Below are 17,534 nucleotides of genomic sequence, written 5' to 3'. Positions count from 1 at the left end.
GTGCCCATATAAGGAAGTTGAAAACATGCATGCGAGATGAAACTGACAGATCACAATCGTTTCACTTCCACTCTAAGTTCCTACCCTGAAATGCATCAGCAGAAACGGCTGCCATCTTACTGTGCTGCCTTTTCTTAGCACGCTAAACCTGTGTAAGTAATCATGTTTCTCTCAGTGCACTAATGATCCTACAGATGCAACGAGTGACCTACCATGTGACTCACTCCACTCCTCACGCCTCCTCTAGCTCTTTATCAGTATATAAAAACCCTGCAAAAGATTCTGGGATTACTCTTAAGAATTGTATGTGAAGAAATGTGACTTTCATTTTTTTGCTACTGAAAGCTTGCTGTGTGGTTTGGCTTTTAGAAATGTGAGGAAACCTAACCCTGTCATTTAACTTAATTACTGTATTAATATCATTTGGCAGTAAAGTGCTTAATATCTACACTTTTACATCTGCCTTCTAATAAAGCAGCCTTTATTTGGTTTGTTAGTTGGAACTCATTGGATTATTAAGCGAATGGGGTGACTCTCGTTTAGAAGCTAGAAAAGGTCATCCACTAATGGTGGTCTGAGCCGTGGCTGCTCCAGTCTGTATGCCAAAGTATCCCTGGGCAAGATATCAAACCCTCAGTTCAGTTTATTGCCCACTCTGACAAACCTAGTGTGTTACTCAAGAGTGTGAAAGGTAAATATGATGGTTGTTGCTTTTCTACTCGAGTACTGTGCATAACAACTACAGTACAGTTATAGTTAAACAGCATTGTATTTTCCTTTTATTAATTCATTTAGTTTTTGTATCGATATCGCCATGTCTGTGCATACATATGTGTGGGAAGGTATTGCTTCGAAAAGTCAAGTAACAGTTGCTCAGCTGAATGTCTGAACGGAAGTATGGTACGTTGTTGCACCTCTCTGTGGTTGCTGCTAGAGAAGTTCTTGTGATACAATGTTTCCTGTTTGTGAAGCAGGAAGAAGAACGTGAACACTCGAAGACGAGCAAGGGTTTCGCTCATGCAGACATTGTGCTGTGCAGTGACAACAGTCGAGATACAGGACGGAGACAAGGTACTGTTACCTATTATTTATCCACATAAATGCAACTATAGAACAAGCTGACAATGCAATTGTTCCAAAAATGTTACAGCAAACTCCGCCTGGTACTGCGGCGATTAGCATTTAATCAGAAAGTAAAAGACTGTTCATTTCCTTTTCAATACAGGATTTGTCTTTCTCTGTATAGTTTGTCATACAGGATAAATACATCACAAAACACACACAACATCCACACACCCATAAGCACCAAACAAAAAGAAAAGGCGTGACTTTATCCAGGGCAGCAGCAGTGCTCCTAATAACAGGTTGGAGCTGTACTAAAATTGTCAGCGATTGTCAGCTCCTTTCATTCTTCAAGGAAGAATATCAAATGAAAGGAAAAAGATGAATCCTTGGACCCTGGTGTCCTTTTCTGTTTACTGCTTAGCTGTCAAAGACTGTAATAATAACAAAGCAAAAGAGGAATGATGATACGTGGGTATACAGCTTGGAAAAAATTAGTCTTGACAGCATCATACATACTTTCCTGATGACATCACACAATGTCAAAGATGTCAAGTAAGGTTGGTTGTAAACACTTATGTACTCAATCAGTTCTGCCTGACACAAATCATGAGAATTTGTGAGAATCGTTAGAATCACCTAATAATCACACAGCGATCATCATATTAGACAAAGCATTTCAGTAGAGCTGGGCAATATGGACAAAATATTACCACAACATTGTTTTTCTGCATTGTATAAATTCATATTAGTATTCTTAAGCTAGCATCTCTCTGGTTTGATACAAACTGAAAGAACATGTTACGTTAACATAAACATTTTTAATAACTAATACGATTTATTTTCAACAACTGACACAAACCAAATACACAATTCTCTTAAGTATTGTTATTTGTATACATGTTTTAAAAATACACTCAAATTAACTGGCAATCAAACAATGTGCAGCACTGTTTAACTGTTTAACAGTGCTGCACTGTACTGAGTACTGATTTGCATTGTTTTATCAAGTCAAGTCAGGTCAAGTGGCTTTATTGTCATTTCAACCATGTGCAGTGGTACAATACAGAGTGAATCGAGACAACGTTCCCCCACAACCATGGTGATAAAATGTGTAGGACCAGCATTGTTTGTGCTTGTGCAAGCATAAAACAACGCAAATCAAGGAATGGCTGATTACTAGCTGCAATTTCTTTTCTATCTCGTATATTCCTTCAAATAAAAGTATGAGGTAGGGAGTTGTCCAGTCTAACAAATGCATTTTCTCAATAATGACGCCTGTAAGTCAAATATGGAAAAACAAAAAACAGTGCAAAGTGTGTGTTACTAGCTGTGTTAATTATCTACCTTTAACTCCCCAAAATCTTCAAGCAAATTTTAATTTTAAATAAAAGTAAAAAAAAATATGAAAGTTTCCTTAAAAATCAGGAAGTGCCTTGAGGCGACTTTTGTTGTGATTTGGCGCTATATAAATAAAATTGAATTGAATTGAATTGAAGTAGTTGGGTTTTGTTTCAAGTTTTGAGAATGTTTGAGTATTTGTAGTACCAATAACAGGGAAATGTAGATGTGTTTTGAAAAAAACTACAGTTTAACAGTGAAAATATGTCATAATATTAACAAAAATGTGTAATGATGTGCGCTTATTTTATCCCTGAGATAATGAAGAGAGAGATTGCTGGTCAGTTTGAGATGCCATATTTGTTTTCATTTATATGCTGAAATACAGAACAAAACTCTGCTGTCTTAGCTTATATAGTGTGTGTGTACCGTGTGTGTGTGGGTGAGGTGTGTGTTTCTGTGTGTGAGTATATTTCACTGCGTGTGTGGATAGGTGGGTAAGAAAACCGCCTTGGTATTTTTGAAGGTGGTTTGTCATGTTAGCGGACTTTATAAGGACCTGTCAGTGTAGATTTCCCTGCAAACTGGTTTTATCTGGTGGCTGTAGCTCAGTAGGTTGCTGGTTTGATCCCGGCTGCATGCCAAATAACCTTGGCCAAGATACTAACCCCTGTTGCTCTCTGATACATCTTCTGGAGTATGTGTGTAAATGTTACATAGAAATCACCTACATAGAAAAAAGACTTTGTGAGAATGAGTTGAATAAAGTGGGATTTATGATCCTACAAATGTGTCTGTCCGTATATACTTTTTGATTGGGGGAGAGAGGTTTTCACCCACGTGAGACACATGGTGGGACTAAGGACAGAGTCCGTCTGATAGGGGCCACTGTATGGGGGCCAGTTTTTTGGAAAAAAGACTTTAAAGTATCTAAAGTATCTTTAAAGTGCCTTTAACAGATAACCACACTCTCTAACTTTGAGTATAATGTAAAATTAGGGAGCTTTTGTAATGTCTGTGAACGTTCTCAGAGCAATTGGTGGACAGTCCCAGATTTTAAGACCTATTGGGAGTGTCCAAGCCATGCACTAAATAGTGTCCTTAAAAGGGATGGGTCCAGGACTATCTTAGGGACACTCCCAATAGGGCTGAAAATCTGGGACTCTCCACCAATTGCTTGGAACTGAAGAAGCTTCCCGGATGAGAGGTGAAATGTTTTTAGATGCTTCCAAAGCATTTGACAGAGTTAATCAACTGAAGATGTTTGTTAAATTGCAAAGCAGAGGGGTCCCTGCATATCAAATGGATAAAGGATTTTACACTTTTGGTATTTACATCAAACTATGCAAGTTAATTTGGGTACAGAGGTATCTGAACCTTTTTCTGCATCTACAGAAGTCAGACAAGGTGGATTATTGTATTTGTATGTTGGTGATCTTGATCTTTCTGTCAAGTTAAATGATTGTAAGACTGATTGTATGGTGGGCAACCTTCTTATTAATCATTTAATGTACGTTGATGATGTGGTCATTTTGTCCCACCACAGTGCTGATTACTTAAGAGTTTGTGCTAGTTATGGTGCCCAGTATGATATTGTGTTTAACCCTAAAAAAAGAGTGTTATTGTGATTGCTACAACTAAGAAGCATCAGAAGCTACAGTGGCTTGCAAAAGTATTCGGCCCCCTTGAACACATTTTGTCACATTACAGCCACAAACATGAATCAATGTTATTGGAATTCCACGTGAAAGACCAACACAAAGTGGTGCACACGTGAGAAGTGGAATGAAAATCAGACATGATTCCAAACATTTGTTACAAATAAATAACTGCAAAGTGGGGTGTGCGTAATTATTCAGCCCCCTGAGTCAATACTTTGTAGAACCACCTTTTGCTGCAGTTCCAGCTGCCAGTCTTTTAGGGTCTGTCTCTACCAGCTTTGCACATCTACAGACTGAAATCTTTGCCCATTCTTCTTTGCAAAACAGCTCCAGCTCAGTCAGATTAGATGGACAGCGTTTGTGAACAGCAGTTTTCAGATCTTGCCACAGATTCTCGATTGGATTTAGATCTGGACTTTGACTGGGCCGTTCTAACACATGGATATGTTTTGTTTTAAACCATCCCATTGTTGCCCTGGCTTTATGTTTAGGGTCGTTGTCCTGCTGGAAGGTGAACCTCCGCCCCAGTCTCAAGTCTTCTGCAGACTCCAAGAGGTTTTCTTCCAAGACTGCCCTGTATTTGACTCCATCCATCTTCCCATCAACTCTGACCAGCTTCCCTGTCCCTGCTGAAGAGAAGCCCCCCCAGAGCATGATGCTGCCACCACCATATCTGACAGTGGGGATGGTGTGTTCAGAGTGATGTGCAGTGTTAGTTTTCCACACATAGCGTTTTGCATTTTGGTCTCATCTGACCAGAGCAGCTTCTTCCACATGTTTGCTGTGTCCCCCACATGGCTTGTGGCAAACTGCAAACGGGACTTCTTATGGTTTTCTGTTAACAATGGCTTTCTTCTTGCCACTCTTCCATAAAGGCCAACTTTGTGCAGTGCACCACTAATAGTTGTCCTATGGACAGATTCCCCCACCTGAGCTGTAGATCTCTGCAGCTCGTCCAGAGTCACCATGGGCCTCTTGGCTGCATTTCTGATCAGCGCTCTCCTCGTTCGGCCTGTGAGTTTAGGTGGACGGCCTTGTCTTGGTAGGTTTGTAGTTGTGCCATACTCCTTCCATTTCTGAATGATGGCTTGAACAGTGCTCCGTGGGATGTTCAAGGCTTGGGAAATCTTTTTGTAGCCTAAGCCTGCTTTAAATTTCTCAGTAACTTTATCCCTGACCTGTCTGGTGTGTTCTTTGGACTTCATGGTGTTGTTGCTCCCAATATTCTCTTAGACAACCTCTGAGGCCGTCACAGAGCAGCTGTATTTGTACTGACATTAGATTACACACAGGTGCACTCTATTTAGTCATTAGCACTCATCAGGCAACGTCTATGTGCAACTGACTGCACTCAGACCAAAGGGGGCTGAATAATTACGCACACCCCACTTTGCAGTTATTTATTTGTAACAAATGTTTGGAATCATGTCTGATTTTCGTTCCACTTCTCACGTGTGCACCACTTTGTGTTGGTCTTTCACGTGGAATTCCAATAACATTGATTCATGTTTGTGGCTGTAATGTGACAAAATGTGGAAAAGTTCAAGGGGGCCGAATACTTTTGCAAGTCACTGTAAATGTTCCATGATTTTATTCAGCAGACCAAGTATTGGATGTGGTGAGTGTAATAATGTGAATTGTTGTCTACAGGATGAGATGTGTTCCACAGTAGGTTGTGTTGCTACACGGACGTTTAACACAAGTAAGTGAGTGTTGGGCCGGAACGTTAGGCTGTATGTTGTTGTTGTACATGGCAGAGAGTCAATCTGAGTCACATGACTTGTTAATAAATCTTACTACTCTGTTGGGCAGGAAATCGATATTCTGGAGTCTGTCGTGAATGAGACCAGAATATAACAGTGAGCAAAATGAAATACTTTTTTCATATCTTCAGAAGTGATCTTTCTGAGGATGATGTTGTGAAGTGACAGTGCTGGAAGTAGTACATGCAAGCTAATAGGCAGGTGAATTTTACATGTGCACAGATGATGTTGATTGTTGCCTATTGTTCCTCTTTTTAAACTATTTTTTGTGGCGTAATTACAGTTGAGCCATAATGAAAAAACTACAGGTTTCTACAGAGATGGACATCTGCAAATATTTATCAACTTTTCATGCCTTACTGGAGAACTTTATGTACATATTTATGTGCCATTTTAATGAGTCAATAAATTCAGTGGGAAGAGCTTTGACAGTTAAAACATGTGGTGACACAAGGTATATGTCAAGCTTTCATAAACACTGGGCCAAGTGTCTAGATATTTTATGAGGACCAGTCTTGTCTAAAATAAATAAATAAAATAAAGAAACATATTTTTTTTAAATTTGGCGCCTTTTTGCAACAACTACTGATAAGCGCTATAGAACTGGAAAGCAAATATCACATTGAAGGTGTGTGCCAATCTCTCATCATCCCTGTGAATTTTGGGAGAGACTGGACTAGATTTATCTGAGTTAGAGCAATTTCTTGCTTCATGGTGAAACATTGAAATTCGCCATACCGCCAGGGTCATGCCCTGAAAACTCAGTTTTCGATGTAACTTTAAGACCAACTCCCTGAGGCTTTCCTGTACCAGTGTGAGGCTGTTGCCTTGAAACTGTATCCCAAAGTGTAAAACATCCTGCAAAAATGGTCCCAACAAGGGCCCAACAGACTTAATAAGGAAGTCTGTTAGGAAGGACTTTTGTGTCCTTCCTTCCTTATTATTTTACACAGGTGTACCAAATTTCATTCTTGTAGCTCATACTGTGTTTCCTTAGGACTTTCTAAATGCATAAGGTGCCATTTTGAAACTCTCATGTATGAAACCAATAAAATAGGTCATATATGGCATATCAATCCGGATTCTCATCATGTCTGTCAAGTCTGCTGGAGTTTGCAGAATCTGTCACTGAGTTACAGCAGTCTCATTTTAAGTGATCGAAATTTGGTGTGCTGCCATGACAATGTCCTTTCACAAAAACCTCAAAAGCTTTGCATTCCAGCCATTCTGTTCACTGAAGATCATGTTGATCTGATGAAATCCCTACAAGGAGTTTGTTAAAGTACGAGGTCCAGAAATGGCGAAATATGTAGCCAAAATTAGTCAGTAGACTCAACATGGTTGACTTCCTGTTGGGTTCTAAGAGATTCTAGGAGATGGCTCTAAAAGACTGTTTTGATTGTGTTGATATTTTATATGAGGCTGTCAAATTTCAGATTTATAGATTAAACATAGTGCAGGGGCTGCTTTTTTGTTTTGTTTTTTAAATGTTGTAATTGTTTGTAATTTTGCAGTTACGAAACTGCAGGTTTTGTCACTTTCCAACCAAAATTCACTGAACCAGCAGCAAAAGAAGACCAAGACTGCACTTCATGTCTGATAAACATTGTTATGAATTCTCTCTTACTTTGCAGTTTTGCTTCCACCAGAATAAAATCCCATTTCCTGCACAGCTCTATCTCTCAGTGTACTTTGAGGCCAGTTTCCCATGCTTATTACGCACTGGTCTGCTGTTGTGTACAGTGTTGTCGGCTGCTGTTTTTGTTTTGTTTGTTTGTTTTTTCCCTAAAAACGACCTCTGACAAGAAAACCTAATTCCTGCTGTTCAATATGGGAGAAATTTCTACTTTCACAAATTATGGCAAATTGCAAATCCTAAGCTATGTCTCCAATAAAACCTCTGTAACTTTGTGAAAACAGAAAAGTTTCTGTTTTCACTTTCTACTATAGAAATTTCATGTTTCTTACAACAGTTAAAAAACAGAAAAAGAAGAAGTTCAAAGATTCGTGCTGACAGATTCCTTTATTTACCACAGCAGCTTTTTCTTTATTATGTAGAAAAGCAGTTAAATATGTAACTTCTTTAGATTGGTCAGGCCCACTTGAGATCAAAGTGTGGTGTATGTAGCCCATGATGTAAAATTAGTTTGACACCCCTGAACTAGATATAACAATTCAAATTAAGTCTTATACAATTTGACATTACAGTGTCTACAGAAAAATGCCTTACAAAGAAGTTGACATACCCTAACTCTGATTCCAACCCAAGAGGTCTTTCTTAAGCTGGTGGATTTTAAGATGCATCCACCTTTAAGTTAAAACTATTTAGATTTTGAGTTTGTGACATGAAATGTTTCAAATGCACAATAAATTATTTTGTTTTTGTCTGTGTCTTTTGTACAGGTAGTTCATCAGCTGTTCACTGCTCACAGCCAAAGAGAAAAACTCTAAAGAGACAGGCCTGTGTTGGTCACCCTATCCAAGAACAGCTCTGGGATCCCTGGGTTCACTAGAACACCTCCTCTGAAAAGCTGCCCGAGAATCACTACCCACACGTTACAGACAGTAGAGTTACTGTTAATGTACACGGCCTTTCTGCTACAATGAATGACGAAGAGAATGTCCTTGAGGTCGATGACACAGTCACAATGACTCCTGAAAATAAATCTGAAACTCCTTCAGAACTTAAAAAGGCTCCTCCAGTGGCACCCAAACCTGCCTGGTTTCGCCAGAGTCTGAGGAAAATTAAGGATGAGCAGGACCAGAAGACGCAAGCAAAACCATCAGAGCAAACATCTGCTGCAAGCTTCAGCAGAAACTTTGGTATCAGATCTGCATCATCTGCAACCAACCAATCAATCAAGCAAAGGATTCACTCTTTTGAGACTTTTTCCAGTCCAGAAGCTCCAGAAAAGGGGAGCAACAGAAGACCATTGGCTCCTTCAACAACCCTCTCTCCAGTGGAGAAGGGATCCCGAGCCCCTTGCTCTTCCTATTCTGCCTCAAATGGAGATAATGTGAAGAACAAAACTGAATTTTCCAGAGAGATCCAGTCCAGAGATCCAGCACCTAGTAAGGAGGAAGACAACATACCTGCCTCTGTTGCGCCCTGTGCCATTGCCTCAGCCAGCAATGAAGCTCGTCAACAAACAACAGAAAAGTCCTCTGAAGATGAAACTCGTTTTAATCAGTCTACCACTGATTCCATGTATTCTCAGACTATCAACACTGATGTGGAGTCAGGGATAAATGATTATCAGTCTGCTCCAGCGCATGACAGCAGTGAAGCCTTACCCACCAAACTGGAGTCTGAGCTTGAAAGAGTGGATTCTGAGTGTTCTGAAACATCGATGAGATCCAATCAAACTGAAGGTCAAAATAGCTCTGACTGGGCAGAGGAGGAAGGAAAGCTGTCAAGGACTGCTCGGAATGCTGCTCCGACCACAGAGAGTAACACCGTGAGCAACCCAGAGAGTGAAAGCTTGGGGAAAATAATTACCTTCAGTAATCAGGTAATCTCACACATGGGGGAAACTATATATTGTGTTTATTTTATATAGTCAAGGCTGAATATTCCCAAGTTTGGGAATATTCAGCCTTAACATTTATCAGTACAATATTATTTTGTTCCTCTACCAGCTTCGCTTACATGTGAAAATGGACAGATACACAAATCAACAATCTTTTTGTGGTGTTTGTGAGTAGGAGTGAGTGTCTTTGTATGAGGGGTGGGAAGTCATCATAGCGCCCCCCAGGAGCCAGAGGCAGACAGAGAAAGATCCGGGCCATCCATAGCCCCAGGAGTACAGAAGACATAAGACCACACATACTGGCTGTGTGTCCATCCCAGCAGGAAAAGGAGGGAGGCCCCAGATGGGGTACCCACGGCCTAAGAGTGAGAGTCTCAACGAACCACAGGCGACAGGCAGTTGACCCCATCAGAGGCCCAACACCCTGGCACGAACCACCTGGCACTTTCTACAGGACTGGATATAAAACCATTCTGTAAAAGTCCAGAGCCTCTGCGCTTTATCTGAGGATGATGGGAAGTGACTCTACCATCACACAAAGCAAACATCAGTATAACAGTGTTCCTAAAGTGCTGGGTTTGTTCATCTACAGTAGAGAAGGAGATTTCTCTCTGAGGGAGCCCCTGGTGAAGATTATGATCCTAGTTGATCCCTGGGATGAGCTCCAGTTTTCCTGATGTTTCCGAAGTGATTCCTCTCAGTGGGTCAATGGAACATCACCTTTAAAGAAAGGGAGGAAGTTTCTTCAACCTCTGCACCCAACAAACCCAGCTTGGTTGTAATGGTCTCCTTCACTCGTTTTCCTGCAGGGTGAATGTATGTTGTGTATCTGTTGTGTGTGCTGTTACACCCCAGCCTAGAGAAAACCAGAGAGCAACACAAAAAGACATTGCACCTGCTTCCTGGTCCCAAGGAAGGACCAAGGCTGCCACAGAGTTTGCAGTTTTACAACAACCAAATATTTTATTAGTCTGGTGGGCATCACCAAAACAACAAACAAAAAGCTCTAGAAATAAAACAAAACTAACTTACCTATCATGAGGAATCCAAAAGAAAATCCAGGCCTCTTACCTGTCTCCCTAACCTAAACAGAAGAATGGGCTTCCACATAAATCAGCAAAGGTCGATTTACAATATACAGATTCAAAATATTTGTTGGACTTTCCGATGTAATTGTCTTTGTATGTTTACAGTTTCACCACAAAAATAACATGATTTTAAATTTGTGTCAGTCTGATTTAGTGTGTTTTTGTTACAGGTGTCACAAGCATTGATGTGCTCTTTGACCGTCTGTGGAGGTAATCCTTCCTCCGCAAACCTGCAGGACACCTCTTCACTGGACTCCATTAACCAGCAGGAGTCTGATCTAGCCTTGGACACGTCAGGCAGAGGATTCTCTTTCAGGTATCACTTCAGTTGAGACATGTGGACATGCAAAATGCTCTGCTTTGTTATTTAACTTTTGTTCTCAGGGAATTTGGCTTAAGTTAACAAATACTCCCAGTTTAATCAAAGAAGGAGTAGTTAATTTTTAAAAACATGTTAAATAGAGCTCAGTTCTATACTTGTACCTATGCTTGTGCTCGTGGGTAACTGACACTCCTCAGATCTAATGCCTTTCTGTCTCCATAAATACAGCCTGTTCACTTTGAGGGAGTGCATCACTGATCGAGGGGAGGGTGGAGTTCACAACGAGACTGCTTCTGTTTCTGCTTCTGCGCACTCTGTCATCTCAGCTATCAAATCACAGGAAATACAGAAGATGATTCAGGAAGTTGAGGCTTTAGATGAAGAAACACTGAAGGTAAAAACAAAAAAGACATGTCGTATATCACAGTTCCATTAATTCACAACATCTTTAGAGACAAGTTGTAAAAATTGTAAGAGATTAACATTTTCAGTTATACATCATGAAGTAACAAAATGTAACTTTAGTAATGGAGACAAAAAAAGACTGAAATAAAGTATCTTCCTCCCAATTTTCTGTAATTAAATCCAACCCACCACGGCTTCCTGCTAAACAACAACCGAAAGGAACAAAATCCTGTGGAGACCGGGGACATCTCCTGCACTGCAAACAACAGAGGGTCTAACCAGTGATCCCATTTGCATACATCCTCGTGAATGAACTTAGGAAAAATTAACTTTAAAGTTTTACTCAGTTCCTTCACCACCCTGTCAGTCTGCGGGTGGTAGATGCTGACCAGGACAGATTTAATGCCCAGTAATTCATACAGTTCCTTGAGAGGCGGAAATGGTGCACTCGAGTGCTTGCTCCAAGGGGGTCATTTGATTGATGTTGGGGTTTTCTCTGTATTGTTATAGGGTCTTTATCTTACAATATAAAGCATCTTGAGGCAACTGCTGTTGTGATTTGGCAGAATATAAATGAAATAGATATATAAGTGAATGCCTGCAAAATAAATTTCATGGCAAATGGTAGAAATCTGCCACGATGCCACGGATACGCCTTTCAACAAAAGCTCAAAAGCATCATAATTTAACATCACCCAAGTTTTGGGCCAAATATTAGGCCGGTCTGATATTATCCCTAGGAGGAGTCTGAAAATGTGTGACTACAGGAAATGATAAAATTGGTACTAAAATGTTATCTTTAATTCAAAATGGTGGACTTTATGTTGGGTTTGGGTCATTTCATCCAACCTGCCATATTACACATGTGTACAAAAATTCATTAACATTTACATAACATTAACATTTGTTGCCATGATGCCAGGTCTCTCTTGGAAATGAGATTTTTAATCTCAATGAGATTTTACCTGGATAAATAAAGGACTAATAAACTTTGCTCAAACTGTGTGCTACATGTCTGTAGTACTTTGATAAAGATGTTGTAAGTGGCACTATTGAGCAATTTTGAAATGCCCTTGTCCAAGACCAATAAAGTACACATATTTTCACCAGACATGTTGAAAGATAGGTTGAGGATTTAACATTTCTCTTGAACAATGCGTTTGTTACTTGTGTGTATAAATAACAAAAATATTTTATTTATACAGCGCCAAATCACCACAACAGTCGCCTCAAGATGCTTTATATTGTAAGACAGACCCCACAATAACACATGCAGAGAAAAACCCACCAATCATATGACCCCCTATGATCAAGCACTTTGGCGACAGTGGGAAGGAAAAACTCCCTTTTAACAGGAAGAAACCTCCAGCAGAACCAGGCTCAGGGAGGGGCGGGGCCATCTGCTGTGATTGGTTGGGGTGAGAGAAGGAAGACAGGATAAAGACATGCTGTGGAAGAGAGACAGAGGTTAATAATAATTATGATTAAATGCAGAGTGGTGTGGGATGAGGGATACTGAAAAATGTTAACAGATTATTCATGATTGATTTTGTTACGCTGTGCACTTTGTCTTCTGGTGATGAATTTTCCTATATAATAAAATGCTGCTAGATTGTCTTTACCACACAGTATCATACATGCTCTAAATATGTTTGCAGTGTCGTAGTTTACTGGATTCTGCTATATTGTGTAGGATATTGTAGTTGGTGTTTGGAACAAAATGACAAGGATGGTTGTATTTCAAACCTGTTTTGAACCTTTTAAATTGGCCTCTGACAATGTATTATATTATACATATTTTAATATTAAATTATACCCTACAGTGAATCTTAACAACTTTCCTGAAACTAAATATAAAAAAAACCCTCAAAATTTAAATAAGCAAGTGCAACATTTCATATGCATAAATATTACATAAATATTTATTACGTAAATATTACATATACACGTCCCTACACACTGCTCCCCGGGTGCCCAATGGCTGCCCACCGCTTCACTGAGTGAATGGGTTAAATGCAGAGAGGGATTTCCCCACGGGGATCAATAAAGTATACATTATTATTATTACTAGTATTATTATTATTACTAGTATTATTATTATTACATGTAAAAATATTACATTTGAAAAACAGGGTCCAGAAAATAGAAAAATGTGTGGATTACTGTTGAAAAAATGCCTTAAAAATGGCCGCTCAAGTAAACCTACATCTTTCCACAGCAACTAGTGGACATCCATGTTGTGATTCTTCATAAAGACGAGGGAGCTGGGCTTGGCTTTACCATTGCTGGAGGGTCTGACCTGGAGAACAAAGCTGTTACTGTAAGATACACACTACACATTTATATTACTGAATTGTAATCTATTTTTTACAAAATGTTATTCTGTCTAATGTGAAATAAAAAGCATTGCAACTGTATTCACTGAAAAGTTGGCATTAGTTTAAAATGCAGTACAAATAATGTGCAATCCTGTGAATATCCACTGAAAATAATGTTTAAAAGAAAAAAATGAAACAGTGATTGACAGCAATCACAGCAAATCAGGTCATCGAATTGCAAGCCCACATCAACTGATTGCTCAGCTGATATTCTGTGACATATTCAGTTGGCTTCACCAACAGATATATCCGTCACATCTGTTGGTGATAATGAGCCATACCATCCATCCATTTTCCTCCGTTTATCTGGGCCCGGATCGCGTGGGCAGCAGCCTAAGCAGAGAAGCCCAGACCCCCCTCTCCCTAGCCACCTCCTCTAGCTTGTCCAGGGGAACACCAAGGCATTCCCAGGCCAGCCAAAACATGTAATCTCTCCAGTGTCCTGGGTCTGTCCCTGGGCCTCCTCCCAGTGGGACATGCCGGACCACTGTACCCAGGAGGCGCCCAGCAGGTATCCTTGCCAGAAGACTGAACCACCTCCACTGCCTCCTTTCAGTGTGGAAAAGTAGCAGCTCTACTCCCATAGATGCCCCCCTGGCAATCTTCTGCTCCCCTCACTCGTGAACAAGACCCCGAGATACTTAACCTCCTTCACTTGGGCAGCAACTCGTCACTGACCCAAAGTGGGCACTCCACTCTTATCCAATCCATGGCCTCAGACTTGGAGGTGGTGACACTCTGCTGCGAGCCACTCCAGTGTAAACTGGAGGGAAGCACCTGATGAAGCCAACAGAACCACATCATCTGCAAAAAGCAGAGATGAGACTCTGAGGCCACCCAAGTGGAAGCCTTCCATCAGATTCTGCCTGTAAAAATTATAAACAGAATTGGCAACAAAGTGCAACCCTGGCAGAGTCCAACACCCACTAGGAACAAGTTTGAGTTATTACCAGCAGTTGTATAAGAACTGAAAATGCTCATTTAAATTTTGAGTCTAATAAAAAAATGTAATGAGGTAGTGAAGCTGTCATTTCAGGCTCTACTTTCTCTGATCCTTAGTGAAGGTAATAAGTGGAGTTGGGACTTCTCCTTATCTTGTAATTCAGCATTAGAAGTTCTTTACTAATAGATTCATGTATTCATATTCATATTCAAGTAATCAAGTAAACAAAATCTGTTCATCCGTTTACCAGTACTCCGATACGTACTCCAGTCTAGTCAGGATTTGTGTTATCCACAGTGTGTTGGTCAAATCTGGCTTTATTCATTTTAATACCAATCTAACAAAACAATAAAACAAATATGAAATCAACTTCTCCCATACTGTGTTAAGGCTAGTTCTACCTGATCTCTGAATTTGCCGCTGTTTCCTACTTGTGTCTATGTGTCTCACTGATTATCTTGTGTTTAGGTCCACAAAGTGTTTCTCAGTGGCCTGGCAGCTCAGGAGGGCACAATTCAGAAAGGCGATGAGATATTGTCTATAAATGGACAAACACTGTGGGGTGTCACGCACACTGATGCCACCACTGCTCTGCGTCAGGCCCGCAATCTGAAGCTGGCTGTCGTTGTCATCTGCAAGAGAGTCGTGGAGGAGGGAAGAGAGGAAGGAAGCTGTAGGAGTGAAGAGCCAAATCCTGCTGGTCAGTCAGACAACTGGGAATAAATTTATTATCCCCAATTTATTTTAGCAGAAATCACACAACCATCAAGCAAAATGCAATACTTCCAAAGAATTGGGAATCTGTGCAAAATAAATAAAAACAGAATGCAAAGACTGCAAATATCATACACATATGTTTTATTCAAATATTCACAACAGAACACAGAAAACATCAAATGTTTAAACTGAGAAACATTCACAAAATGTATGCAGACATAGCTCTGTAGGTTTATCCAGGTCAGAATAGACATTTTTATTATAAATACTATGCAGGCTACATATACTCTGTGTCTTTGCTGTCGCAGTGGAGGAATGGGGCGCTCCAATGAGTGTGGAGCTGGAGAAATGTGCTGGTGGTGTTGGCTTTACTCTGGAGGGAGGAAAAGGCTCAATCCATGGAGACAGACCTTTAGTCATCAACAGGATCTTTACAGGTGCACTCACGAAGCTGGCAGTATTCACAAAAACTTTATCACAAGTGTTTCTTTCGTAGTTTATTTTGGGAAAAAAAATGAGTTTGATTCCAAAAAAAAAGAGCAGTAATTGTAATATTTGGACAGTTATTAAAAAAAAATGTCTTTTGGATATTTCAGGGGGAGCGGCAGAGCAGAGTGGTCTGCAGAGTGGAGATGAAGTGCTGCAGGTCCAGGGAATAAGTCTGCAAGACATGACTCGATTTGAGGCATGGAACATGATCAAGGCTTTGCCTGAAGGACCCATCACAGTGGTCCTCAAGAGGAGGCTGGGGGGTGCAGAATGACCGGCACAGCTTATGGGCACTGATTGAAGTAAAAAACAAAAAAACAAAAACAAATACCCCAGGACAAACAAAAACAACAAACAAAAAAAACAGCAGCCTCAGTAGCAAACAAGGACACAGATGTTGGACTTTTTCTCTTTTTTGTTTTTTAAAAAATCTCATCAGGTTAATAATTCTTTTAGTTTTATACCAAAGACATTGCAAATTTTTTCATTTTTATGCAGTAGTTTTGCATCTACTTACTTTGAATTTCAGAAGAAAATAGTGAAATTTCACAAGTTGTTGCTTTTCAATCTTGTGGCGAGAAAAAGGGAACGTCCCACATATGCAAACAAGACTCTAAAACTGTCAAATTGGTTAAAGAAACACACAAACAAAACAATATTTCTCAGAATTAAAGGACAACTGCACATCTCGAGAAATAATACAAAACCCAGTCAATTGGCAAGGGTTTGAACACTGCAAGGTTCATTTTTGCTTTAACTTGCTTGCTTAATGATATTTGTACAGTAAAAGCTTGTAATGTGGCGACAAACAAAATCAATTTGGAATCTGGAGGCAGCTCAACAGCTGCAGGTACCTGTACCTGCCTACTGCTGCAGTAGCTTGACACTGAATCTTATTAAGAGATTAAGTTAATTACAGAAATTGATATACTAGATTGAATTTTATTTTTTAATTAATATTATTAAAAAGAGTTTCTGTGCTCACAGTCTAAGTCATGTGCCTGAAATAACAATATTAATGGTAATTAATGGTCATAGAGATGATGAAGATGATTACCAGTGTCTTTGCAATTTTGTGAGGACATTTTTTTTTGCTCCATGACACCTACAAAGTTATTTAGCCTGTGTTTGTTACATCTTGAATGACAAGTGTCACCATTGTCCAATCATATATGCAGTACATGAAAACCTGAAATTAGACACTGGACTACATTTGAAGTATAGTATGTGATAACAAGCAGTTTTACTCCCTCTGCCACCAATCAGGTCATATGAACAACTTCCTGTATCTTCAATAAATGGCTTTAGTCACTGGGATTCAGGTGATGTCTGATTGTTTTCACTCCTACTTGCTACCACAGCTGCCTTTGACATTGACATTTTGCATTTTGATGAAATTTGAAAGAGATTGAAAAAACTACAGAAAACAGCCAAAATAAAAGAAACACCGTTAACGATGCATCTGACCACAGCAGTCCTGTGCTGGGCTGTTATAGTGAAATTTGTCATGTTTTAAGTAAAGATGTTTTTAATGTCTGAAAAACAATTATGCAGTCATAAGTAACAAATGAAAGGAACACCTTTTTAATGAAAGTATAGCACGAAGTCACTTAAGCTTCTTGGATTTTGATCTTGTCAGGGGGGTTTCAGCTGCTTTGGTGTTAATGAAATTAACATCAGCTGCACTGGAGGGGGAACAATTAGACGACCCCCAAAATAGGAACGGTTTTACAGGCGGAGGCCACTGACATTTTGTCTTCTCATAGCTTCTGTTTTGTTTTTTTACCAGTTTTGCATTTTGCTAGGGTCAGTGAAACTATAGTAAGTGAAACTTG

At 39.8% G+C, this 17,534-nt stretch overlaps 1 protein-coding gene across 1 annotated transcript; it reads left to right on the top strand.

Annotated features, from left to right (window-relative positions):
- Positions 1-951: 951 nt before the first annotated feature.
- On the top strand, positions 952-17,016 carry il16 (interleukin 16). The gene is made up of 8 exons (XM_084923110.1): positions 952-1,071; positions 8,231-9,339; positions 10,616-10,761; positions 10,996-11,161; positions 13,391-13,492; positions 14,962-15,193; positions 15,519-15,647; positions 15,807-17,016. Exons 2-8 carry the CDS (start codon positions 8,431-8,433, stop codon positions 15,971-15,973), a joined length of 1,851 nt encoding a protein of 616 aa, XP_084779236.1. The 5' UTR covers positions 952-1,071; positions 8,231-8,430; the 3' UTR covers positions 15,974-17,016.
- Positions 17,017-17,534: the final 518 nt, after the last annotated feature.

This window comes from Perissodus microlepis, chromosome 1 (assembly GCF_051167445.1).
Source record: "Perissodus microlepis isolate ML-2025 ecotype Zambia chromosome 1, ASM5116744v1, whole genome shotgun sequence".
NCBI lineage: Eukaryota > Metazoa > Chordata > Actinopteri > Cichliformes > Cichlidae > Perissodus > Perissodus microlepis.
This window is presented reverse-complemented; position numbering and strand designations above follow the sequence as displayed.

What these genes read in the sequence shown, in the direction of transcription:
- il16 (XM_084923110.1), top strand. Translation starts at nt 8,431, where the DNA reads ATGAATGACGAAGAGAATGTCCTTGAGGTCGATGACACAGTCACAATG. An exon ending in TGGAGAACAAAGCTGTTACT is followed by an intron (nt 13,493 to 14,961) that starts GTAAGATACACA and finishes TCTTGTGTTTAG; the next exon opens with GTCCACAAAGTGTTTCTCAG. An exon ending in CATCAACAGGATCTTTACAG is followed by an intron (nt 15,648 to 15,806) that starts GTGCACTCACGA and finishes TGGATATTTCAG; the next exon opens with GGGGAGCGGCAGAGCAGAGT.